Here is a 20,801-nt window from a genome sequence, read left to right on the forward strand (position 1 = left end):
GTAGTTTAAAATAGTTATATACCAAGAAATTCTATGTTCATTTGTCATTAAAAAATTTTAAAACACAATGTTCTCTTACATGTACATATCCCCTCCCATGATATTCACAAGTATTTTACTTGGTTGAACTGCATTCCACTAAAGACTCCAGTATAAAAAAAAGCATTTCAACATCACCAAAAAGAGAAAAAAAAGCTGTCTAAAGAAATGGGCAAAGCTAGTCTCTACTATTAGATGTTAGGATGGTGACAAACTTTGGGGAGACATGCTGGGATAGCCGGGAAGGAATTCCAAGGGGGTCTGTCTATGAGGCTGGTAACGTTCATTTCTTGACCAGAGTACAAGTTACATAGGTGTGTTCATTTTGTAATAAAGCATCAAGCTTCTGACTTCTGTATTTTACTTGTTTACTTATTTGTGCATCTTATTTAAATATGCTCATGTATCATGTATTTTTAATGTATCATACACTTTAAAAATGTATCATGTAACATACACTTTAAAAATGAAGAAAAAAAAATCCTTGAGGAATAAATAAATATGGTTCCTTACAGTTCCATTGTTCTTAGTATAAACATCAGTAGTTCTACTGACCGAGTCTGAGGAGGGTGCCGTAATTACCTCGAATAGTGCTCGTCACAGGCCAAAAAATCTCAGGGAGGCTCCACACGTAAATTTAGCATTCCACAGTTACAGAATAGAAGAAGAAATAAGAAAAATGTATCTAAGCCTAGAATCAAGCTTCCAAACTCCCGCATTCAGAAAAAACAAGTCAATCAGTCAACTAACTTTAAAGGCAAATCCTTGCCTTGACTATTACATACATACCTACAATTTCAAAACATGGGATGAAAAAGAACACGAACACATTTCTGTTTAAGCTATTTAATTTTCCCTTGTTTTCAAATGTGTACTATGAACCTAAAGACAGAAGGAAAGAATTCTAGTCCTTTTTTTTTTCCATTTTCAGAAATATTTTAGAATTTAATTCTAGAAAAACAAAGTAACTGTTGTTTAAAAAAACCAACAGGCCTAAAATGGAGTCACATGTGCTAAGTCTACGTGACCAAACCCAGACTTAACACCTAAACTAACTGCCATTTCAACCTTCCCCAAGAATGAAAACTTAACCCATCAGTCTGGAATTTTCCTAGTCAGCACTGGTTAGATAAACCATCTGATAGCCCCTATGTCCCCAGCCCCGCCTCCCAAAAAGGTGACCCTGCCGGAAATAATCCTTTTTTTAACCCATCTGTGACTTCCTGGCCCTACCCCTTTCTGCCTTTAAAAACCTTTCCTCTTCTGCAGCCCTCTGGAGCCTTTGTATTTGCTAAATGGTATGCTGCCTGATTCATGAATCTTTGAATAAAGCCAATTAGATCTTCAGATTTACTCAGTTGAATTTTGTGTTTTTAACACTGGAAACAGGCACATTTGAAAGTGCAATCTTCATTTTATCAATGGAAAATCAAAGCACTTTAAAAATAAAATCTTAGGATCTCAGTATTCAAAGATGCCAGTGGATGAATCAGCACTGTGTGCTATGTGTACATCCGCTCCATCTGCTCCCCTATTCCATTTCTCTGACCGATGTTTCTCAAGAAGTTCCTTAGCTCAGAAACTAAGTTAGCTTAAATTCAATGTTTACATAAATTCAGCGAAAATTATTGACTTTAAAGAGACTGTGTTTTATAAGCCCATGCAAAGCACATCTTGCGCAAAACAGTATGATGTAAATGATGGCAACATGAAACTCGACACTAAACCCTTGATACAGAAAAGGGCAAGCTAACAAAGGAATGGGTTCACTGTGCAGCCTACCCACAGAACATATTTATTATGCAAGCTTAGCAGCCAGCACATACAATAATTGTTTTAAAAAAGAACCCTTTAGTGATTCTTTCTTCACATATAATAGATTCCTTCTTCCCAAACCCTCACAAGAATGGTGAAAGAAATGACTACTTTCACAACCATCTAGAGTATTTGGTTTAAGCCTTAATTTAATTTTTCAAGTCTGACTTCCTTTTCAACAGAAAGTTCCTTTTATTGTTCTTATTCCATAATATGCCTTTGATTCTATTGCTTGACCACTTGTCTGATGAGGCTGAGAAAAATCAGACCAATGGAATGCTACAGACCTAAACCTAACTTGCTCTAAATTCTACTGGATATACTTTCCTGTCTTAGTCTTTTATGAATATAGCTCTTTTCGTTGAAACTATGATCAGGATTTCAGGAAACAATTAAAAAAATATAAAACTTCCTTCGGCAAAAATAAATAAAACTTCCCTTAGCAACCTCAACACAACTTCAGTATAATTCCCTTCCCTGACAACGATGTTAATGTGACCAGTAAACATGTAAAACAGTGCTAATTAAATGCTAAATATACAGGGGTAAAAAGGAGCCTAATGCAAACCGTGTTAGGATGGATTCCTGTTACCCTTCATTACTGTTCCACTTATTAAATTTCATTCTTAATTAGAAATTAGAAATTATATTCCAAGTGTAGCTTCCTGATTTTAAACTGACAACAGAACAATTATTTTAGAACAATTACTAATGGCCAGGTCCTCATAAATGCCAATATTTTAAATGTTTAGGAACCATGCATGTAAACTACCTCTCATAAGTCATATATATTCTTTAAAATAAGTGTTTAAAGGCAAATGGAATGGAGGCAGCTCTTTGTATTACTCAGACGCTAGCATTTTCAAAATAACCTTAAAATCTTCAACAAATACTCTTAATTCCTGTAATAGAAATGAACACTTTTCAAAATGTTCAATTGAAACTCATCAATTTTAAGGAGTCAAGCCTTCTGGAAACCTAAACTTTGAGAATAAATTATTTACATGTTCCTTCTTATTTTGTTGCTGAATTTCCTTCCTTATGCTAAGGAAAAACTGAGGAAGCAGGTTGGGAAGCGCCATCTTGTGGGCTTCTTAGGAAATATTTTCACTCTAATCATCAGTACAGTTCTAGAAGCAAATTATTGTAATTATTCAATACAATATTTTTAACATTCAAAATGTTCCTTGAATTTAAATCAAAGTATTCCATAATGGTTAATTTTCCAGGGTCCAAATACCAACAACTATAATAAAGTGGCATTTGTAGATTTGGGATAAGATCTTCTTTCTAAAGCACTTGATGATGATATATTTATAGCCAAACCATCACATTTTATCTTTACAACATCCTCAGGAGTTAAGGCTGGAGAGAGAGATATGTTACACAATAATGAAGCTTGAGAATCTGCATACCAAAGGAATTAAAAAAGCATCTAGGCAGTGGAGAACTTCTGAGTCTTATAATTTTGTAGTGTGGCAAAGTCATACAACAGTGCCTCACAAAATAGAAGCCTTTTGTTGTTTATAAAAACTAAATCGAGAAAGTTATCAAGAATTCTAAAATTTAGTGGAACTAATAAATCCACTGTGTGTGTGTGTGTGCGTGCATGCACGTGTGCGTGTGTATTTGTGTCTTATGTCCTGTAAGTAAGTTTACAAATTGTGTTAGGAGTTAAGGTACACAGTATATGAAGATGAAAAAACACAGAAACAAAAAAATGAAAGAATAGGAAAGAAAATGCCCCCAAAGTCACGTTTATATGATTCTCTTTAGACTTTAGAAATAGTGTGATTCTCTCAGTTTACATATTAAGGAAGACATTAATTAATATTCTAAATTTACAAGTGGCCTGGAGTTGCCTTGCCACCAGCCCAAGGATATGTGTTCTTTGCCCCACACAGTGCTTTTTCTAAAGGCCCAAATTTGGGGCGCCTGGGTGGCGCAGTCGGTTGAGCGTCCGACTTCAGCCAGGTCACGATCTCGCGGTCTGTGAGTTCGAGCCCCGCATCGGGCTCTGGGCTGATGGCTCGGAGCCTGGAGCCTGTTTCCGATTCTGTGTCTCCCTCTCTCTCTGCCCCTCCCCCGTTCATGCTCTGTCTCTCTCTGTCCCAAAAATAAATAAAAAACGTTAAAAAAAAAAAAATTAAAAAAAAAAAAAAAAAAAAAAAAAAAATAAAGGCCCAAATTAAACACCAACATTTAAAATCAGGAACTTCCTCAGCATTCCCTATTGTCTGTTACCCATCTGCCCACTAAAGGCATCTGAGCTGTGGGCCCTGGCTTACATTTTTGTCTTTCTAACTTAACTTTTCCTTCAGGGTTCTTTTTCCTGGCACTTTTTGGTGGGGGAGTGCGTAATGACATTCAAGCTCGGGCTATGTCTGCTTGAGGGTTCTTCCCCAATTTTCTACGCGGAAGGGGCTTCGTCTCAGTCCTGCTAATGGCTCCTGAAGCAGCAATGCCTGGAGGTTTACAGAATATTCATCTGTTTTAAACTACGTTCGGTTCCGAGATGCAAAAGTTTGAGAGAGCTTTCTGCTTCACAAAGGGAAACCCAAGCCTACTGCTGGTGTGAAGGACTGTGGAGATTTGTGTTATGGTTTGACATTTTCTTTGTGGGAGGGGAAAGAAGTCCAATTACTTAGGGGAAAGAGGGGAGAACATCACTTCAGTAGAGGCTAGGCTGATTTAAGATTTGATAGCATCTTAATTTCTATAGCCTCCCACATCTGTTTTAATAAAATTAGCCCAGAACACATCATTTTGCTAATGTTGCTAATTATTTTTTCCATCAGCTTTTGATTAAGTGAAAATCATTTCCAAAAATTGTTTCTAAATTTTCAAATGCCTCTGTTTTCCTAAGGGCAATTACTATACTTCAAAAACAAGATAAAAGGAAAAAGTTTTGATTAGGAGAGTGAAATCAGAAGGCACCTTGAGCTGAATGAGGTCTCACCCCAAAGGAGTTACATCCTGAGACCCGTGTGCAGTCACTGCTCCCTCCCTCCAGTACCTGAGAGAGAGAAAGTGAGAGAGAGAGAGAGAGAGAGAGAGGAGAAGACGAAGGAGGAGAAGGAGGAGGAGGAGGAGGAGGAGGAGTGGGGGTGGGAGGCGGATTGAGGGACACTAAAAGAGAGCAAGAGCTCCTCTGTCTGGAGACACCAAGAACAGCAAGGGAGGGGGCAGCACGACAAAGAGGCTCCCGTCTCTCCAGAAAACTGCAGAGCCATCTGTCTGAAAAATTCAGGATGACAGGCCTCTTAAGTATTCTGCAAGTCTCCCTTCTGTATAGTAATGTCTGTTTCCTTTTTTTAATTACTGTATTAATCCTTCTTGTTCCTTTTTTCTTATTTTAAAATAACTTATCTTTTTAATTTCAACTAAGAGAGTGAACAGACAAGTTGAAAATCCTTTCTCATTCAAGGAAAATAACTGAAAGTGTTCAGTCAACTTCTAAATATTATGATGGATTAAAAAAAAACATGAATTGTGCTTTTGTGCCTCTTATGTGTAACTATATATTTTGCACACATATATAATGAACATCTTTAAAACATTCAAACCTGAGAATATCAACAAATGCCATCCGAAGACTTAAACAGGCACTATCACCCAAAACAACTTATAGTAGTAGATATAGAAAGCAATCTCATCAAAAATTTTTTCACAGTTAAATAAAATACTATTAGCAATCTGTGAAATGTCCCATAAACCAATGATTTCATCTTTTGGGGGGGGGGGTCAGCACATTCTGAAAAAAAATCACTAACATGAGCTTTTTGGTCCACTGCTTTGTGCCTTCTATTCAGCAACTTTAAAGACACGTACACGTAATGAGCCATTTTTTTTTAATTTCTCAAATTATTTATTTTGAGAGAGACAGAAACAGCATGAGTCGGGGAGGGGCGCAGAGAGAGGCAGACAAGAGAATCCCAAGCAGGCTCCGCACTGTCAGTTCAGAGCCCAACACGGGGGCTTGACTCCATGAAACTGTGAGATCGTGACCAGAGCTGAAACCAAGAGTAGGGCACTTAACCAACTGAGCCAACCAGGCGCCCCAATGAGTCATTTTTTTAATGGAAGACTAATATACAAAAGTCCTGTGAACTTGGCTAACCCACCAAGGTCTAAAAGGGAGGCTCAAACAAGCAAAGGCATTCCTTCACACTTCCTTGCTAATAGCCTGAAAAGGTCTAAAAGAACAGAGAACAGATAGCAAACCAGAAGTACCCATCATTCCCCCTACATTTAGTGCTGTCTGTCCAGAAGATGGTTTCTGTCTCCAGTTAAATACTGGACACCCAGCAACATTAAAAGGGCCAAAAAATGAACCTGGATTCACAAGCCCTGTGTTTGCAGAGCCTGTTTAGTGTTCCTTGTCCTTTTGCAAAGTTGGAAGAAAGATGACGAGGCTTTTTTTTTTTTTACACACTATAAAGCAGTATAAAGCCAACCAGAATTTCACCAGAAACTTTTCAAGAATTATTTATTTTTTTTCCATTTTTTTAACGTTTTTTTTTTTAATTTTATTTATTTATTTATTTATTTATTTATTTATTTATTTATTTTATGGGTAAATATTTGTGATTTTATTTTATTTTTTTTAATATATGAAATTTATTGTCAAATTGGTTTCCATACAACACCCAGTGCTCATCCCAAAAGGTGCCCTCCTCAATACCCATCACCCACCCTCCCCCCCCTCCTACCCCCCATCAACCCTCAGTTTGTTCTCAGTTTTTAAGGGTCTCTTATGCTTTGGCTCTCTCCCACTCTAACCTCTTTTTTCCTTCCTCTCCCCCATGGGTTTCTGTTAAGTTTCTCAGGATCCACATAAGAGTGAAACCATATGGTATCTGTCTTTCTCTGTATGGCTTATTTCACTTAGCATCACACTCTCCAATTCCATCCACGTTGCTACAAAAGGCCATATTTCATTCTTTCTCATTGCCACATAGTATTCCATTGTGTATATAAACCACAATTTCTTTATCCATTCATCAGTTGATGGACATTTAGGCTCTTTCCATAATTTGGCTATTGTTGAGAGTGCTGCTATAAACATTGGGGTACAAGTGTCACCAGAAACTTTTCAAAAAAGTTAAGCCAACAAAAGAGACCAATCTCTAAGTAAATTGTATGTCTGCCCTTGACATGCAACAATACTGCAGGAATATATATATTTCATCCTTTAAAGACTCAAGATAATTAGACAATAAAAACAATATGAGAGATTATGAGATATGTTTACTCCTGCTAACTTGATTAACACATTATAAAGTTGTAGGAAAAATTAATGAGTGCTCTATGTTTCTACCCTGGAAATTGCTAAACTACAGAAGCACTGGGGCTCCTAGCTTGCTCAGTCAGTGGAGCGTGCAACTCCTGATCTCTGGATTGTAATCTGGAGCCCCACACTGAGTGTAGAGATTACTTACAAATAAAATCTTTTAAAAAAATAAACTACAGAAGTATCATGGTTTAAGAACTATTTTATTCACTTAATTATTTTTTGAGCACCTACGACAAGCAAAGCACTGTGCTAAGCACTGTGAGTACAAAATAAGAGAATGAATCTTACCTTCAGACACCATCAGCCTAGAAAATTATAAGGATAAATAACTACTGTGAGAGGAACACACTGGCCAATGTCACAGGAGATGTGCACATAAAATGATAACGAATTCAGAAGACAAGGGATTCCTTTTGAACGGGTGCAGGCGGCGGGGGTATGGACTGAATGAAGTACTGGAAAGAAGGGCAGAGTAAGAGCAGGAAATACAGAGCAGGGGACAGATATGGAAGAACTGGCAGGAGCTGGCAGTTGACTGGGTGCAGAGGCAAGGGGAGGGAGGCTGCTTGAAGAAGGAAAGTTAAGGATCTGGCGCTGGGACCGTGTGCTGTCTGGAGTCCGAAGGAAATCCTGACAGAGATTTAGAAGGGGGACCAGGGCGGGGCTGGTGTCAGAGACTCGGGAATCACCCACGGAGTGTGCAGTATTGAAGCCGACATACTCCCAAGGGAGAAAGGGAGGCCTGGTCTTGAAAAGCAGACATTTTGGGCAGCAAACAGAGGAGACTGAAGAACAGTGAAAGGGAAGAGAAGGAGTAGCGGGAGAACACAATGCCCTGAGAGACAAGAGAAAGAAGATTCCAGAAAGAGGCAGTCAAAAATAGCAAAGAGTGTAGAACGATCAAATATGAGGACTGAGGGGAAGCCACTGATTACTGGCTACTAAGTGATAAGGCACTTCCGGCCCAACAGAAGCCGAATATGAGGTGGTGGCCGTGACAGGAAGCTCCCCTTGACCAAACCTGAGTCAGGCTCTGCCAGGCCCTCTTCTTGACTAGCGTCAGCCTTGTCCCCAGGTCTTACTAGGCCTGCAACAACATTTGAGAATGAATTCTCCTATGTCAGTTTGGAAAGAACCCTCCCACCTTTGACATCTGATCGAATTCCTCACCCTCACCCTTGATATCTGATCACCCTGACCTGCCCTCATCAAGAATCCTGTTAGGTCAGGTTAGCAAGAGTTCCCCCTACCTTGTCTCCTCTTAGTACTTTTCATCCCCTGACATACCCTGCAACCTGCTCCTTGGCTATAAATCCTCTCTCGTTCCCATATTCGGAGTTAAGTTCTCATATTCCCTCTTTCCTACTGTGTTCCTACCATAAAGTCTTGATTAAGTCTTCCTCATTTGTTTGGTTTTTTTGAGAGGGGTAGGAAGGGCAGAGAGAGAGGGACAGAATCTCTGTCAGGCTCCACCACCCAGCATGGATCCCGACATGGGGATCAATCTCACAACTGTGAGATGACGACCTGAGACGAAATCAAGAGTCAGATCCTTAATCGACTGCACCCAGGCGCCCCAAACAGGTGTCAGAATTTTTTTTTCTTCAGTCTTGCCCTTTTCCCTAGGGCTGGATGACATTCCCAAACACCTAAGTACAATCAAACACTGTCTAGGAAGAGATGGTGTAGACAGGGTTAATGAGTAAACAGCCACCCAAGAAGAGGAGGTGGGACATACAGAATGCTCTTTCAATAAACTTCTGCCAAGAAATGGAACACTAGTAACTCAGGCTGGTACCTAACAGGGTTCCAAAGCTGAGGAAAGGCTTTCTCACCCTGACCAGGAAAGCATGGCTCTAATGTAAGGGGAATGAGCCAGGGGAGAGGAGGAAACTAATGAGACAAGACGGAGAAAAACAAATTCCCATGCTGATTATTTTCAGTCCTCTCGCATTTTATATATATACATACATATATATATTTGTAAATCACCTCATTTCTTTCTGGAACAATGAGAGGTATTAATAAATAACAAATGAAATTTTCTTTTATGCATTCAGAAATATGAATGTTTAAATCTGTAGCACATTTAAATCTGTAGCTCATGTAGGACACAGATTTACTATTATGGGAGAAAGACTATATTGTTTTTATTTTCAGACCTCTAAAAGGTTAAGTTAGCCATTTTCATACTGAATTCCTATTCAATTTGATTATGTTCCCTTCCGTGAGGGTAAAACGTGAACAAACCAAGCTAATTTATGTGCAATTCCTTTGTACCACTGAAATGAAAAGGAACAATAGTTTAATGAAGTGGAATCTGTTATCTAATTATGCCAAATAATTTAGAAACATCTGCTGATGGTTAGTAATACTATAGTTAAACCTCAAAGAATCTGCTCCCAGGGAGATTTCCATTTTATTCAAGCCCTTGTAAGCTTCCAGTTGGGAAATCCATATTAGACTATGGAACCAAGAGATGACATAATAGCACCTTTACTGTATTAAAAAAATTAACAAATGAACAAAAAAATAAAGAGAGGGTGTGCATCATATTGATTTGGGCCCTGAACTTAATTCCCAAATTTAAGAAACACAGTAGCCTACTGTAATATCCAACATTCATTCGAGTATTTATTGAGTAGCTGGGATGCATCAGACACTGTGGCGGCTGTTGAGGATACAAAGAAGAAAGCTACAACTTTCCCATTATGGAACTTCATCTAAAAGGAAAGACAAGAGAATATGTCTACCAACCACTATGTCACCACATAATAAGTGGTAGGACAGAGATGTGCACAGGGTACAATGGATGCAGAAAAGGTGTAACTAACTCACAGCAGCAGACTACTTAGAAGAGAAACCTATTCAAACTGAGTTTTGCAAGATGTGTAGAGATATGTGAGTGCAAAGAAGGGCCTGGGAAATGACTGTGCCAAAGGCACACCGAGTATAATCCTTTCTGGAAACTTCAAGAAGTTCAAGATGGCTGAAGCACATCCTCTTACAGAGGCGACAGTAAGAGATGAGACCAGACAGGTAAGCCAGGGTCCTATCCTAACAGCCCAATATGCAAACTAGGGAATTTGGGCTTAATCTTAACGGTGATGGGGACCCACTGCAGAAGTAGGGAAGTAAATTGTTAGACTAACCAAATCCTTTTAATTTGTTTAATGTTTACTTATTTTTGAGAGAGGGAGAGCGCGCAGGCACATGAGCAAGGGAGGGGCAAAGAGAGGGGGAGACAGAGGCATCCAAGCTGACAGCGCAGAGCCCAATATGGGTCTCGAACTCATGAACTGTGAGATCATGACCTGAGCTGAAGTCAGACACTTGACCAGCGAAAGCCACCCAGGCGCCCCTAGACTAACCAAATTCTAAGAGACAGGTTTAAATTTCCAATTCTGGACTCTAACACAAGAATAACCCAAAATAATAAAGTTAGAAAAAAAGATAAATGAAAGCAAACGTTTAAACTGATTCAAGGTTGCTCACAGGATAAGTATAGAGAGTGACGGCCCGCTAGGAATTCTTCATTCGTTCATTTATTCACTCAGTAAACCTGGACTGAGTACCTATGACATAGCAGACATTGAGCTTACAATCCCTGATATGTTTTAAGTGCTAAAAGGGCAGGGGCTAGATCTGACTATAGTCTGGATTACTCCCCGAAGCAGCAGCACTGGTCAGTGTACTTTTCACAGTTTCAGAGTACAATAGGAAGTATCAAGCGTCCAGCACTATTACAAGTCCATCTGGTTGTTCAACGTATATCCCCGAACTGGGTCTCCACCAGAGCATCCTCAAAGTACAAAATGGCACATTTAGCAACACCCATAAACGGAAATATTGTAGAGCCACTTTCTCAAGTGGATCTTTCTCTTGTGGATCTTTGTTAACATCAACAATAACAGTGATACTGACATCAGCTACTGTCTATCTTCACCACCGTGTGAAGAACCTCACACACACGATCTCATTTATTTCTGCACAAACGGAAGGAGGGAATTACTCGCCTGTTTATATATAAGGAAAATGAGACCAGAACGTACAGCTGACACTGTATTAACCACAACTCTTTTACACCCAAATCTGAGCACTTTCCTCTACTCCACGCACTACGGAAGTACCCATCTCACAAGAGTAAAACCTGATCTTTATCACGGCTTGTAAGGCCCTGCATAATCTGAGAGCCCAACGCTCCTCCACTCCCCAGGGACAGCTCTGTCTCATCTCCCACTGCTTTCCCTTAGCTTACTCCGCTCCAGCCACATTGCCCTTCGTTCTGTTCCTCAAAATCGTCAAGCGAGCACACCCCTGCCTCAAAGCCTGTTTCACGAGGTGATGCCCCCACTTCACATGACTCATCCCCTTGCGGTCCTCGAATCTCTGCTCAAAATCCACCTTGGTCGTGAGGCTTTCCCGGACATGTTGCTGGACAGCCAGCCCCATCTCCTCACTCGGCTCTGTACTTCTCCACAGCACTAGGCACCGGGCACACCATCCATTTTTTTATTGTCCGTCCGCCTCCACTGCGAGCCAAAGCTTCCTGAGACTAGGAACTGAATACATACCTGGCACATTTAGGCCCTCAATTCACTGAACAGATGAGTAAACAAATCACAAAATAAGAAAACACATCCCAAGCCTCAGAGCTACCCTCAGAAAAATTCTGAAATAGTACAGCTCTTGTTCCTACTCCCTTCTCTCACTCTACGGTCCTATCCTTTCTTGCCCCTAATCCCAAATGCCCTAGGCTTTTACACTGTTCTGTTTATTACACTCCCCCCTTCTTAGTCATGCCTCACCCTCTACATAAAGGCCACCACTTTCTTTTCTCTGACAGCACAGCTCCCTCAGTCAAAATGCTTGCCCTGAGTACTTTAAGATCTTTAGTTCATAAATTAAAATCATTCTTTCATGCTATATGAAGACACGTATCTATATCCAGCATGTTCTTCCTCATAATTAACAGGCTAAGAATCCATGCTTTAACTGAAGTCAAATGGTGTAAAATTCATTCATCAAGGAAGGACTGCAGAGGAAACATTTCAGTCAGGCAGATATTTACATACCCCTTAAATGAACGCCTACACCACTTACCCACTGTCTGTCCTACCTAGCACAAGCTACTTCAAATCCTGAAATCACTTCTCACGAAGTCATTTCACGGCATTAAGGAGCTAAAAAATGATAACAAAGTTCTATATAAAAGGTGAAGATAGAGGGGCACCTGGCTGGCTCAGTCGGTAGAACATACAACTCTTAATCTCAGGGTCGTGAGTTCAAGCCTCACATCGGGCATGGAATCTGCCTACATACATACTCACGTACATACGTAAATACATATATACATACATAGATCTATTTAAAAGAAAGAATATACCGTAAGGGCTGAAGACAAGTGCTAATGGCACAAATGGGAAATTAGATGTGATTAGCAGTTTAAAGAAGAGGAACGGTTGCTCAGTTTTTGAAATGTTTGTGGTCATGAAAATCTATTCGTGCAGGGAGATGTTTCTTGGACTACATCTTCTCTTCTACTTGTTTTACACCATGAAATATACACGGTCCAAAGAAATTCAAAGGTAAAAATCAGAGTGGAGAGGATAACCTTTAGTGTGGCCAGAGGAAACACAAAGAGGTGGCCCCCTGCCAGGGCAGCCAGCCACACAGGGGCCTGACTGACCTTCCCTTCTCCCACAGATCCCCCAACTGCTGGCATCCTTTCCAAGAAGTGCTTACTTTTCTAAATTTAAAACAACTATTCAAAACAGGCACGGGCATTTTTAAGCTATCAATTTTTGATTTTGTTTTTTGATTCTTGGAGAATGAAAGAAAAAAAAAACTGTCTAAAAACATGAACACTTCTAAAACATTCCTGGATATAAAACCATTATTTTAAAAATAGTAATTTCTGTTTTTTAGTTTAAATAAACCTTTCTTCTATTCAATCTGGCCTCCTTACTCCAGGTAATTTTTAAATTAATAACAGCTTCACTGAGATAGAATTCACATACCATAAAATTCACCCTTTAACATACACAAGGCAGTGGTTTTTAGTATATTCACAAAGCATTCATTATGGTTTTTAGAAATAAGGAGCCAAATTAAGAAAGAATATTTATAACTCTATTTTATTAGACAGGTTTTTTTTTAATTCTATATGACTTTTCAGTGTAAAACACAGTCACACCATTGTTTCTTAATTTCTCCCTATTTTGTTTTTTTAAGGATAGTAAGACTATATTAATAAATAAAAATCAAAGCTTTTAAGAATCATTTTCTATGTAAGAATGATTTATGGCTGGTAATTCGGTCATAAGGCCAGGCTCAGGGACCTGTCTTGAGTTGGGTTTGCAAAGAAAGTTCAGTGACTTCATTTATATATGGTGGACAAAAAATGAAGTTTTTTAAAGGTGCTGTTACTGATATTTTATATAAGACTGAGAAAACATCAAATATCTCTATCAAAGGATATTATTACTAGAGGGACTTGGACAAAAGCTACACAAAACCCAGCCTGGGGTTTCCCTAATAAAGATTTCCCTAAACCTTTTTTATGGCTGCTCTCAAGATGATAGTAAATTAAGTTTACTTAATTCTTAGGGTGAACCCAATCCAATGAAAAATGTGTAACTTCTTTTACTAACATCATTCCTTCAGAACTATTATTTTTTTAATTTTTTTAACGTTTATTTATTTTTGAGACAGAGAGAGATAGAGTATGAACAGGGGAGGGGCAGAGAGAGAGGGAGACACAGAATGTGAAGGAGGCTCCAGGCTCTGAGCTGTCAGCACAGAGCCCGACGCGGGGCTCGAACTCACAGATCGTGAGATCATGACCTGAGCCGAAGTCGGACGCTTAACCAACTGAGCCACCCAGGCGCCCCCTTCAGAACTATTATTATATGCCACACAAAGCATGACCAAACAGTATTTTTCTGCCTATTTCTCTTATGATTGCTTTAGATTAGTCTAAAACATGTATTCTCATTGAAGGTAACCTCTGTTTTCAAGGGAGAAAAAATTAGCTTTGGGGGATCAAAAACCTTACTCTTTGTGCGTAAGGCAGATATACATACACTGTGTAAAGAAACCGTGTACCTCTGCTTTTAAAGTTTCACGAAGAAAACAATTAAGAAAAAAATGCCTAAAACTTCTTGTGAAGGGTGATGTTTTTTTAAAAAGTGGACAAATACTGATCTAAAAGAAACTGCAACTCTTCTTGACAAATACGTCAAAGTTTTACAATTATACATATCACTCTATCTTCAAAGATCAGGCTGCTTATAGGACTGTTACTTGCAGGGACAAATGTCACTCAAAAGACAGCATCACCAACAATCCTTTCACATTGTACACAGATGGTAACTATCAGAGTTACAGCAACTATAATTCTTTTATCTCTCTTGCATTATACCAAGTCACCACACATCAAGAGAAAAATTTTAAAGGTGAAATATTAAGTTTTTGATACCAGCAAGAGAACACGCACAAGCATTTAAATAAGGATGGTGATTTTTCTTTAGAGAGAGAGAGTGAGCATGAGCAGGGAGAGTGGCAGAGGGAGAGGGAGAAGAGGAAGGAGAATCAGAGTGGGAGTGAGAGAGTGAGAGAAAGAGAATCTTAAGCAGTCTCCACGGTCAGCACGGAGCCCGAGAGGGGTCTCGATCTCATGACCATGAGATCATGACCTGATCTCACCACTGCTGCTTAGGTAACTCCCTCTCATATTCTTTGATGAGCAATGTCCGAAAAATAAAAATGTTTAGCATAGAGTGTATTCAAGTGGAGATGCCTACAAAATTGGCTTTTGGTCAAATAAATCATACTGAAGATGCAGAGTGGATTTGTCTTTTTAAAAACCAATTTTAACGTCAGGGCAGTCACAGAAAATCAAAATTTTCCTAACCGCATCACAAAGAATACACCATTACCATTTAACTGCTCAAAGGATCTCTACAAAGAGGCCCAAAGGCAGGTGTGCCCGGCAGCATAATAAAAAGGTTTCTATGACAGTATAAAAGTCTGTGGAAAGGTCAGAAATTACAGTGAAATCCTAAGTATTAGGAGTGATCTACGGCAGTGATGACAGTGACAGGTAATGAAAGAAGAAAGAAAAAAGAAAGGGGAGGGGAGCAATGCCAAAGCTAATTCTACACAGGGAAGAGAGTTATTCAGGGTTTAGCCAGCCCAGCTGGACTGTCACTGAGTTCCTAGCATTTGAGCTGTAAACCACAGCCCCGTTTAGCTATAAATGACAGACATTCCCGCCAAAGGATAACCTGGCAGGATGCTTTTTCACCCAGCTCTGTCAAATAGGGTTTTACTGGTGTGGCCAGTCAGGGAGTTCTGTGAGGTAGACCAGCTAGAAAGTCCTAAATTAGATGATCTGAGAATTTCCTCTTGGCCCAGCAATAATTGGAGAACATGTGCTTCCCAGTCAGGGAAGTTCTAACGAATCCTACTGGAGATAAGTAGTCCGGAGCTTACACTACAGTTCTGGAACGTAAGCTCTAATGAGACAGGGTCATGTCTCTTGAACGTGCTATAGAGGTATGTTGGACAAATGAGCAAGGTGAGTGAGCAAAGCATGAATTATATTTGGATTATTTTTAGGATTTGAGGATTTAAAACTTATTTGTATTGATGCTGATGATTGAGAGGTCTAGTCATCTACAAGGGGAGAAAAATGCTAACAAATTCCTGAACTCCCAAAAATGCACATTTTCAACTCCCAAATGAGCCACAAAATCAGGAAGGATTGGGGTCTGGTTCTTTTGTCACAGATAAAACAGAAATTTGCACAAAAATATCCTTTCAAACAGCAAAGGTGATTAATAGTGACTATAAGAGATACGACAGTTTTTACACTTCAGCTTAATTTGACAGGTATTCTGAGTTGCTACAACATACTATATGCTAAACGTATATAAATGGAAAACTGTATTGGGTCATTTTAGTGGCTCTCATTTTTTAAAATGAAGCTAACTAATGTCCCATAAAAAGAATATTCTTTACAATGATTAAAAAAAAACCTGAATGGAAATGTAAAACATAAAGCAAAACAGAAAAAAAAAACTAGACTCTATTGCTGGCTGCTAAGCACTGAACTGTGTCTTCCAATAAATTCCTACGTTGAAGCCGTAACCCCCGAGGTGACAGTATTTGTGGAAACGAGGCCTCTGGGGAGTTATTACGTTAGATGATGCCACGAGGATGCAGTTCTCCAGAGGAGTTTAGTGCCCGCAGAAAAGACCAGAGACCTTTCCTACAGACATGCTGGTCTTAGAATTCCCAGCCTCTAAAACTTCAGGAAATAAATGTCTGGGGTGTAAGCCACACAGTTTATGACATTTCTCTCCAGGAGCCCAAGCTGACATAAGACACTCACCTTACCAACTAACACACCCAAGATGCACAAGATGGGATCCTGGCAGTGGTTAGGGCTTTCGTAGAAACCTACTGAGCTCTGACTTTGATGACTAGTTACGTTCGTCCAGTTTCTTGTTCCTATCTTCTCCTCACTATTGTCTCACAGAACTTTAATACCTCATTGCTCCTCTGCTATAAGTTGGTTATTAAGAGTAAATACAAAGGGACAGGAGGTACTTCTGACTAAACTAGCTAAAAAGTAGGACAGGTGACTCTTGAACAATAGATATGAACTGTATGGGTTCACTTATATAAGGATTTTTCTCAATAAAACTAGTACCGTACTTATAAATGTATTTTCTCTTCCTTGTGACTTTCTTAATAACGTTTGCTTACTTTATTGTAAGAGTATAGTGTATATAATACACATAACATAGAAAATACATGTTAATCAACTGCTTCTGTTATCAGTAAGGCTTCTGTTCAACAACAGACTATTAGTAGTTGCATTTTGGGGGAATGAAAGGTTAACACGTGGATCTTGGACTATGTGGGGAATCAGCACCCCTAATGTTGTTGTTCAAGGGTCAACTGTAACTTCCGAAATAAAATCCATTTTGGGGCACCTGGGTGGCTCAATTGGTTAAGTGTCCAGCTTTGGCTCAGGTCATGATCTCGAGGTTTGTGGGTTTGAGATGCGTGTCAGCTCCATGCTGACAGCTCAAAGCCTGGAGCCAGTTTCAGATTCTGTGTCTCCCTCTCTCTCTGCCCCTCCCTGGCTTGCACTCTCTCTCTCTCTCTCTCAAAAATAAATAAACATTAAAAAAATTTTTTTAGGGGCGCCTGGGTGGTTCAGTCAGTTGGGCCTCTGACATCGGCTCAGGTCACGATCTTGCACTCTGTGGGTTCGAGCCCTGCATCAGGCTCTGTGCTGACAGCTCGGAGCCTGGAGCCTGCTTTGGATTCTGTGTCTCCTTCTCTCTCTGCCTCTCCGCCTCTCATGCTCTCTCTCGCTCTCTCTCTCACCCAAAAATAAATGAACATTAAAAATTAAAAAAAAAAAATTTTTTTTTAATAAAAATGCATTTCTTCTAACTGTTGGGGACTGCTCTTTATACCAAGGCTATTTTGAATTGGGCAAATTTGAGAAAATCTCGTATTTATCTTTAATACAATAGCTCTCAAACTTGAGACCGGCAGAAAAGGGAATCCCTTTTTTTTTAACATTTATTTTTGACAGAGAAAGAGAGAGAGAGAGAGAGAGAGAGAGAGAGAGCGCGCGCATGAGCGGGGGAGGGGCAGAGAGAGAGGGAGACACAGAATCCAAAGCAGGCTCCAGGCTCTGAGATGTCAGCACAGAGCCCGACGCAGGGCTCGAACCCACCAGCCCACCAGCCATGAGATCATGACCTGAGCCAAAGTCGGATGCTCAACCAACTGAGTCACCCAGGTGCCCCGCAGGGGAATCCTTTTAAAATCCCCTTCTAGAAATGCAGATTCTGTGGCTCTGTGGCCAAAGGAATCTACATTTTTAACAGAGAGGAGATGACTGAGGAGTGGTGTGCAATGAACCTTTGAGAACATCTACCGCTCTATCATTACAGGAAAACAGCCTCCGCACACAGGTGTACTTTGCTTTGTAACAGGAAAATATTCTTAAAAACTGTCACCAAATTAGATTTTGTAAATTAAGTTCTATTTTTGCACAAGTTGACTTTAAAATTTTAAAGACACTTTATTGATTCTGAGGGGTGAGAATGGTTTATCCGCTTCTAGAACTCAAATCCGTGCCCTTCTTTTCCTCATCTCTACTTCAGTAAAGATTTAATAACTTAGGAAGCCTTTTAAAAGAACCTTATCACTCACTGTGCTTATCCCCAATTTATCAGTTTTATTCACTGAGAATGTCAAGCATTCAAAAAGTGGTTGATTTGTAAACCTTACCTTTGAAAACCATGAAAATGCAGACTCTCTCTTTAGGAAGGAAAATGAATTTAGTAAAAAAAAAAAACAAAACACAGTTTAAGGGGATATTTACTTCTGGAAATATTACTGCTATGTATTAGCTACAACAGTGTAAGAGAAATGCTTCTTCGACAGAAAATACCAATTATGACTTAAGCCTTCCACCATTTTTAAATTTTGTACAAAAAAAGTCCATACTTAAGAAAAAATGCTTCTTCTAAACGATGCAGATTAGACGCAAGGTATTGGAAAACAATAGTGAGATTTTTCCTTCAGAAAAAGAAGAAACATTTTTTAAAGCATCTAAAGAGAACTAACACCAAATAAGAAAAGTCATTTCTAGTACTGTGGGTATTTTGGCAAAGTAAACATAGTGTAGACTGGCAAACTGTGTTCTGGGCTCAGTTTTGCCCCAAAAAAGGGCCATGTGACCTTGGAAAATAATCTCCCTGCATCTAATTTAATTTATAAAATAAGATGATTAAATAAATGTAACTTTCTGATTCCAGCAGATTAGTTCAGTCTATCTACAGGAAAAAGCATTTGTGGTATATTATGCCTACAATGTGCTTGATCAAATGACGCAATTAAAACGTAACTGGAAACTTGATATCATGAGTAACTTACTAAGACCATCCTTGTAGCTATCAGCTTCATAGTAATATATATCAGTACATATCATACTACTTTGAATATCTACATTTTCACATATTGAGTTTTCTTAAAGGGAGGTACATGTGTACCATAGACTGTTTCTGTAATAGGAAACAATGTATCTTTTCAGCCCTTCTTCCCAGCCCATTGTCATTACACACTCCAGGGTAAAAAACAAAAATCAAAAACAAAATAAAAACAACAAAAAACCTTGAAATCTTAACCACTGAAACAATAGTGTTGCAGTAATTACATCATAGAAATAACATCTTTCCTAAAATACTCAAAGTTATTCTCCCGAGATCACTTATCTTCCAGAAACCAACTTTCTTCTGTCTGCTCCCGCATTTGTTAGAACAAACATTTTCCATTTTAATAACTATTCAGTTCATCACTTATTCTTCTTTCCAATGAAATATGCCGACTCCAAAAATCACCCCCCAAATCCAATAAGACTCAATACGTGCATTTGGCAATTCCGGGGAGGTTGGGATGCACAGACATCTTGTTCAAAATAAATAAACTTTGCAGGATCTTTATTTACTGACTTGATAAACGTAGGTTTGGAAACAACCAGCTAACTTCTCTCCCAAGTTGGCATCTTAAAGAATCCTCCGTTGACAAAACACCCAGGACCTCAGAGACTCCCAGCCCAGAATTGGCCAGGGGAGCACACGCCCATCGGCCCTGCCTGGAGAGGAAACAATGGGAGAGGCGCGAGGGAGCAAGCCCGGCGCCCCAGGCGCCCCAACTCCGCCGCCCCGGCCCGCGCCCGACTCCGCGCGCGGCATCCCCTCCCCGGGCGCCCCGGGCCCCCGCCCCCCCACCCCGGGCGCGGCCCACCTGCAGGGGCGCGGTCCGAGGGCTGCACTTACCAAACAGGGTCAGGGCCATTGTAAAGGCGCTCGCCAAGTGCTCGCCGCCGCCCGCCAGTCCACGCGCTCCGCCCAGGCCGGCCGGAGATCACCGCATCGGCCCGAAGCGCTCACACCTCGGAGGGAGCGGGGAGTCGGAGGGGCGTGGTGGGGCGCGGGCGCGCGGGGAGGCTGCAGGCCGGGGCGCTGGGGGCCGCTGCAAGAAAAAGTTATTTACGCGTTATTGTCAGGCGCACCCGCACAGGGGCAGACCCGCTAGCCCCAGGCGAGCCGGCACTTGTCGCTGCCATCTGTGCACTGCGCGGAGCGCGCGCGCGGACGGCGATACCTGCGAGGCGGGAGGCTCGGCCGCGGCGCAATGGCAGGCGGAGAGGCGGCGCCGCAGTGGCGGCGGCGGCGGCGGCGGCGGCGGCGGCGGGGAGACGAGCAGCCTCGCGGGGCCCCCGGCGGGGCGCGCTCACTCCGCATCCCGCGGCCTCGCAGACGCCATCTTGCGATAGCGTCTCCCACCGGATCTGCCCCTGCGCCTCCTCGTGTCTGCCCCTCGGGCGGCCGAACCCGCTGCGTTCCCATGGCAACGGGCGCGCGCGGGGGCCGGGGGCGCGCGCCCCTCCTGGCCCGGGCCCGGAGGAGCCGCCCCGGGTCGCGCGGGAGGCGGCCTCCCGGAGCCCGGCGGGGGCGGGGGCGTTTTAGGCGAAATCCCAGGCATTTTTCGTGAATGGGATTTGCGGAGGCGCGGAGGGGAGAAACCCTGAGCTGTTACTCGAAAGAGGAAGAGT

At 41.0% G+C, this 20,801-nt stretch overlaps 1 protein-coding gene across 2 annotated transcripts in view; it reads right to left on the reverse strand.

Moving 5' to 3' along the window:
- CHN1 (chimerin 1) overlaps window positions 1–20,209 on the reverse strand; it is a 202,580-nt gene extending 182,371 nt beyond the window's left edge. Inside the window, exon 1 of one of the 2 annotated variants that reach the window (XM_042949182.1) lies at window positions 20,023–20,209. In XM_042949182.1, coding sequence (XP_042805116.1) covers window positions 20,023–20,041 — 19 coding nt within the window. In that variant the 5' untranslated portion in view covers window positions 20,042–20,209. The remainder of the gene's footprint in view (window positions 1–20,022) is intronic. The other variant, XM_042949183.1, reaches the window with a different exon arrangement.
- Between the last annotated feature and the right edge of the window lie 592 nt (window positions 20,210–20,801).

This window comes from Panthera leo, chromosome C1, assembly GCF_018350215.1.
Source record: "Panthera leo isolate Ple1 chromosome C1, P.leo_Ple1_pat1.1, whole genome shotgun sequence".
NCBI classification, from domain to species: Eukaryota; Metazoa; Chordata; class Mammalia; order Carnivora; family Felidae; genus Panthera; species Panthera leo.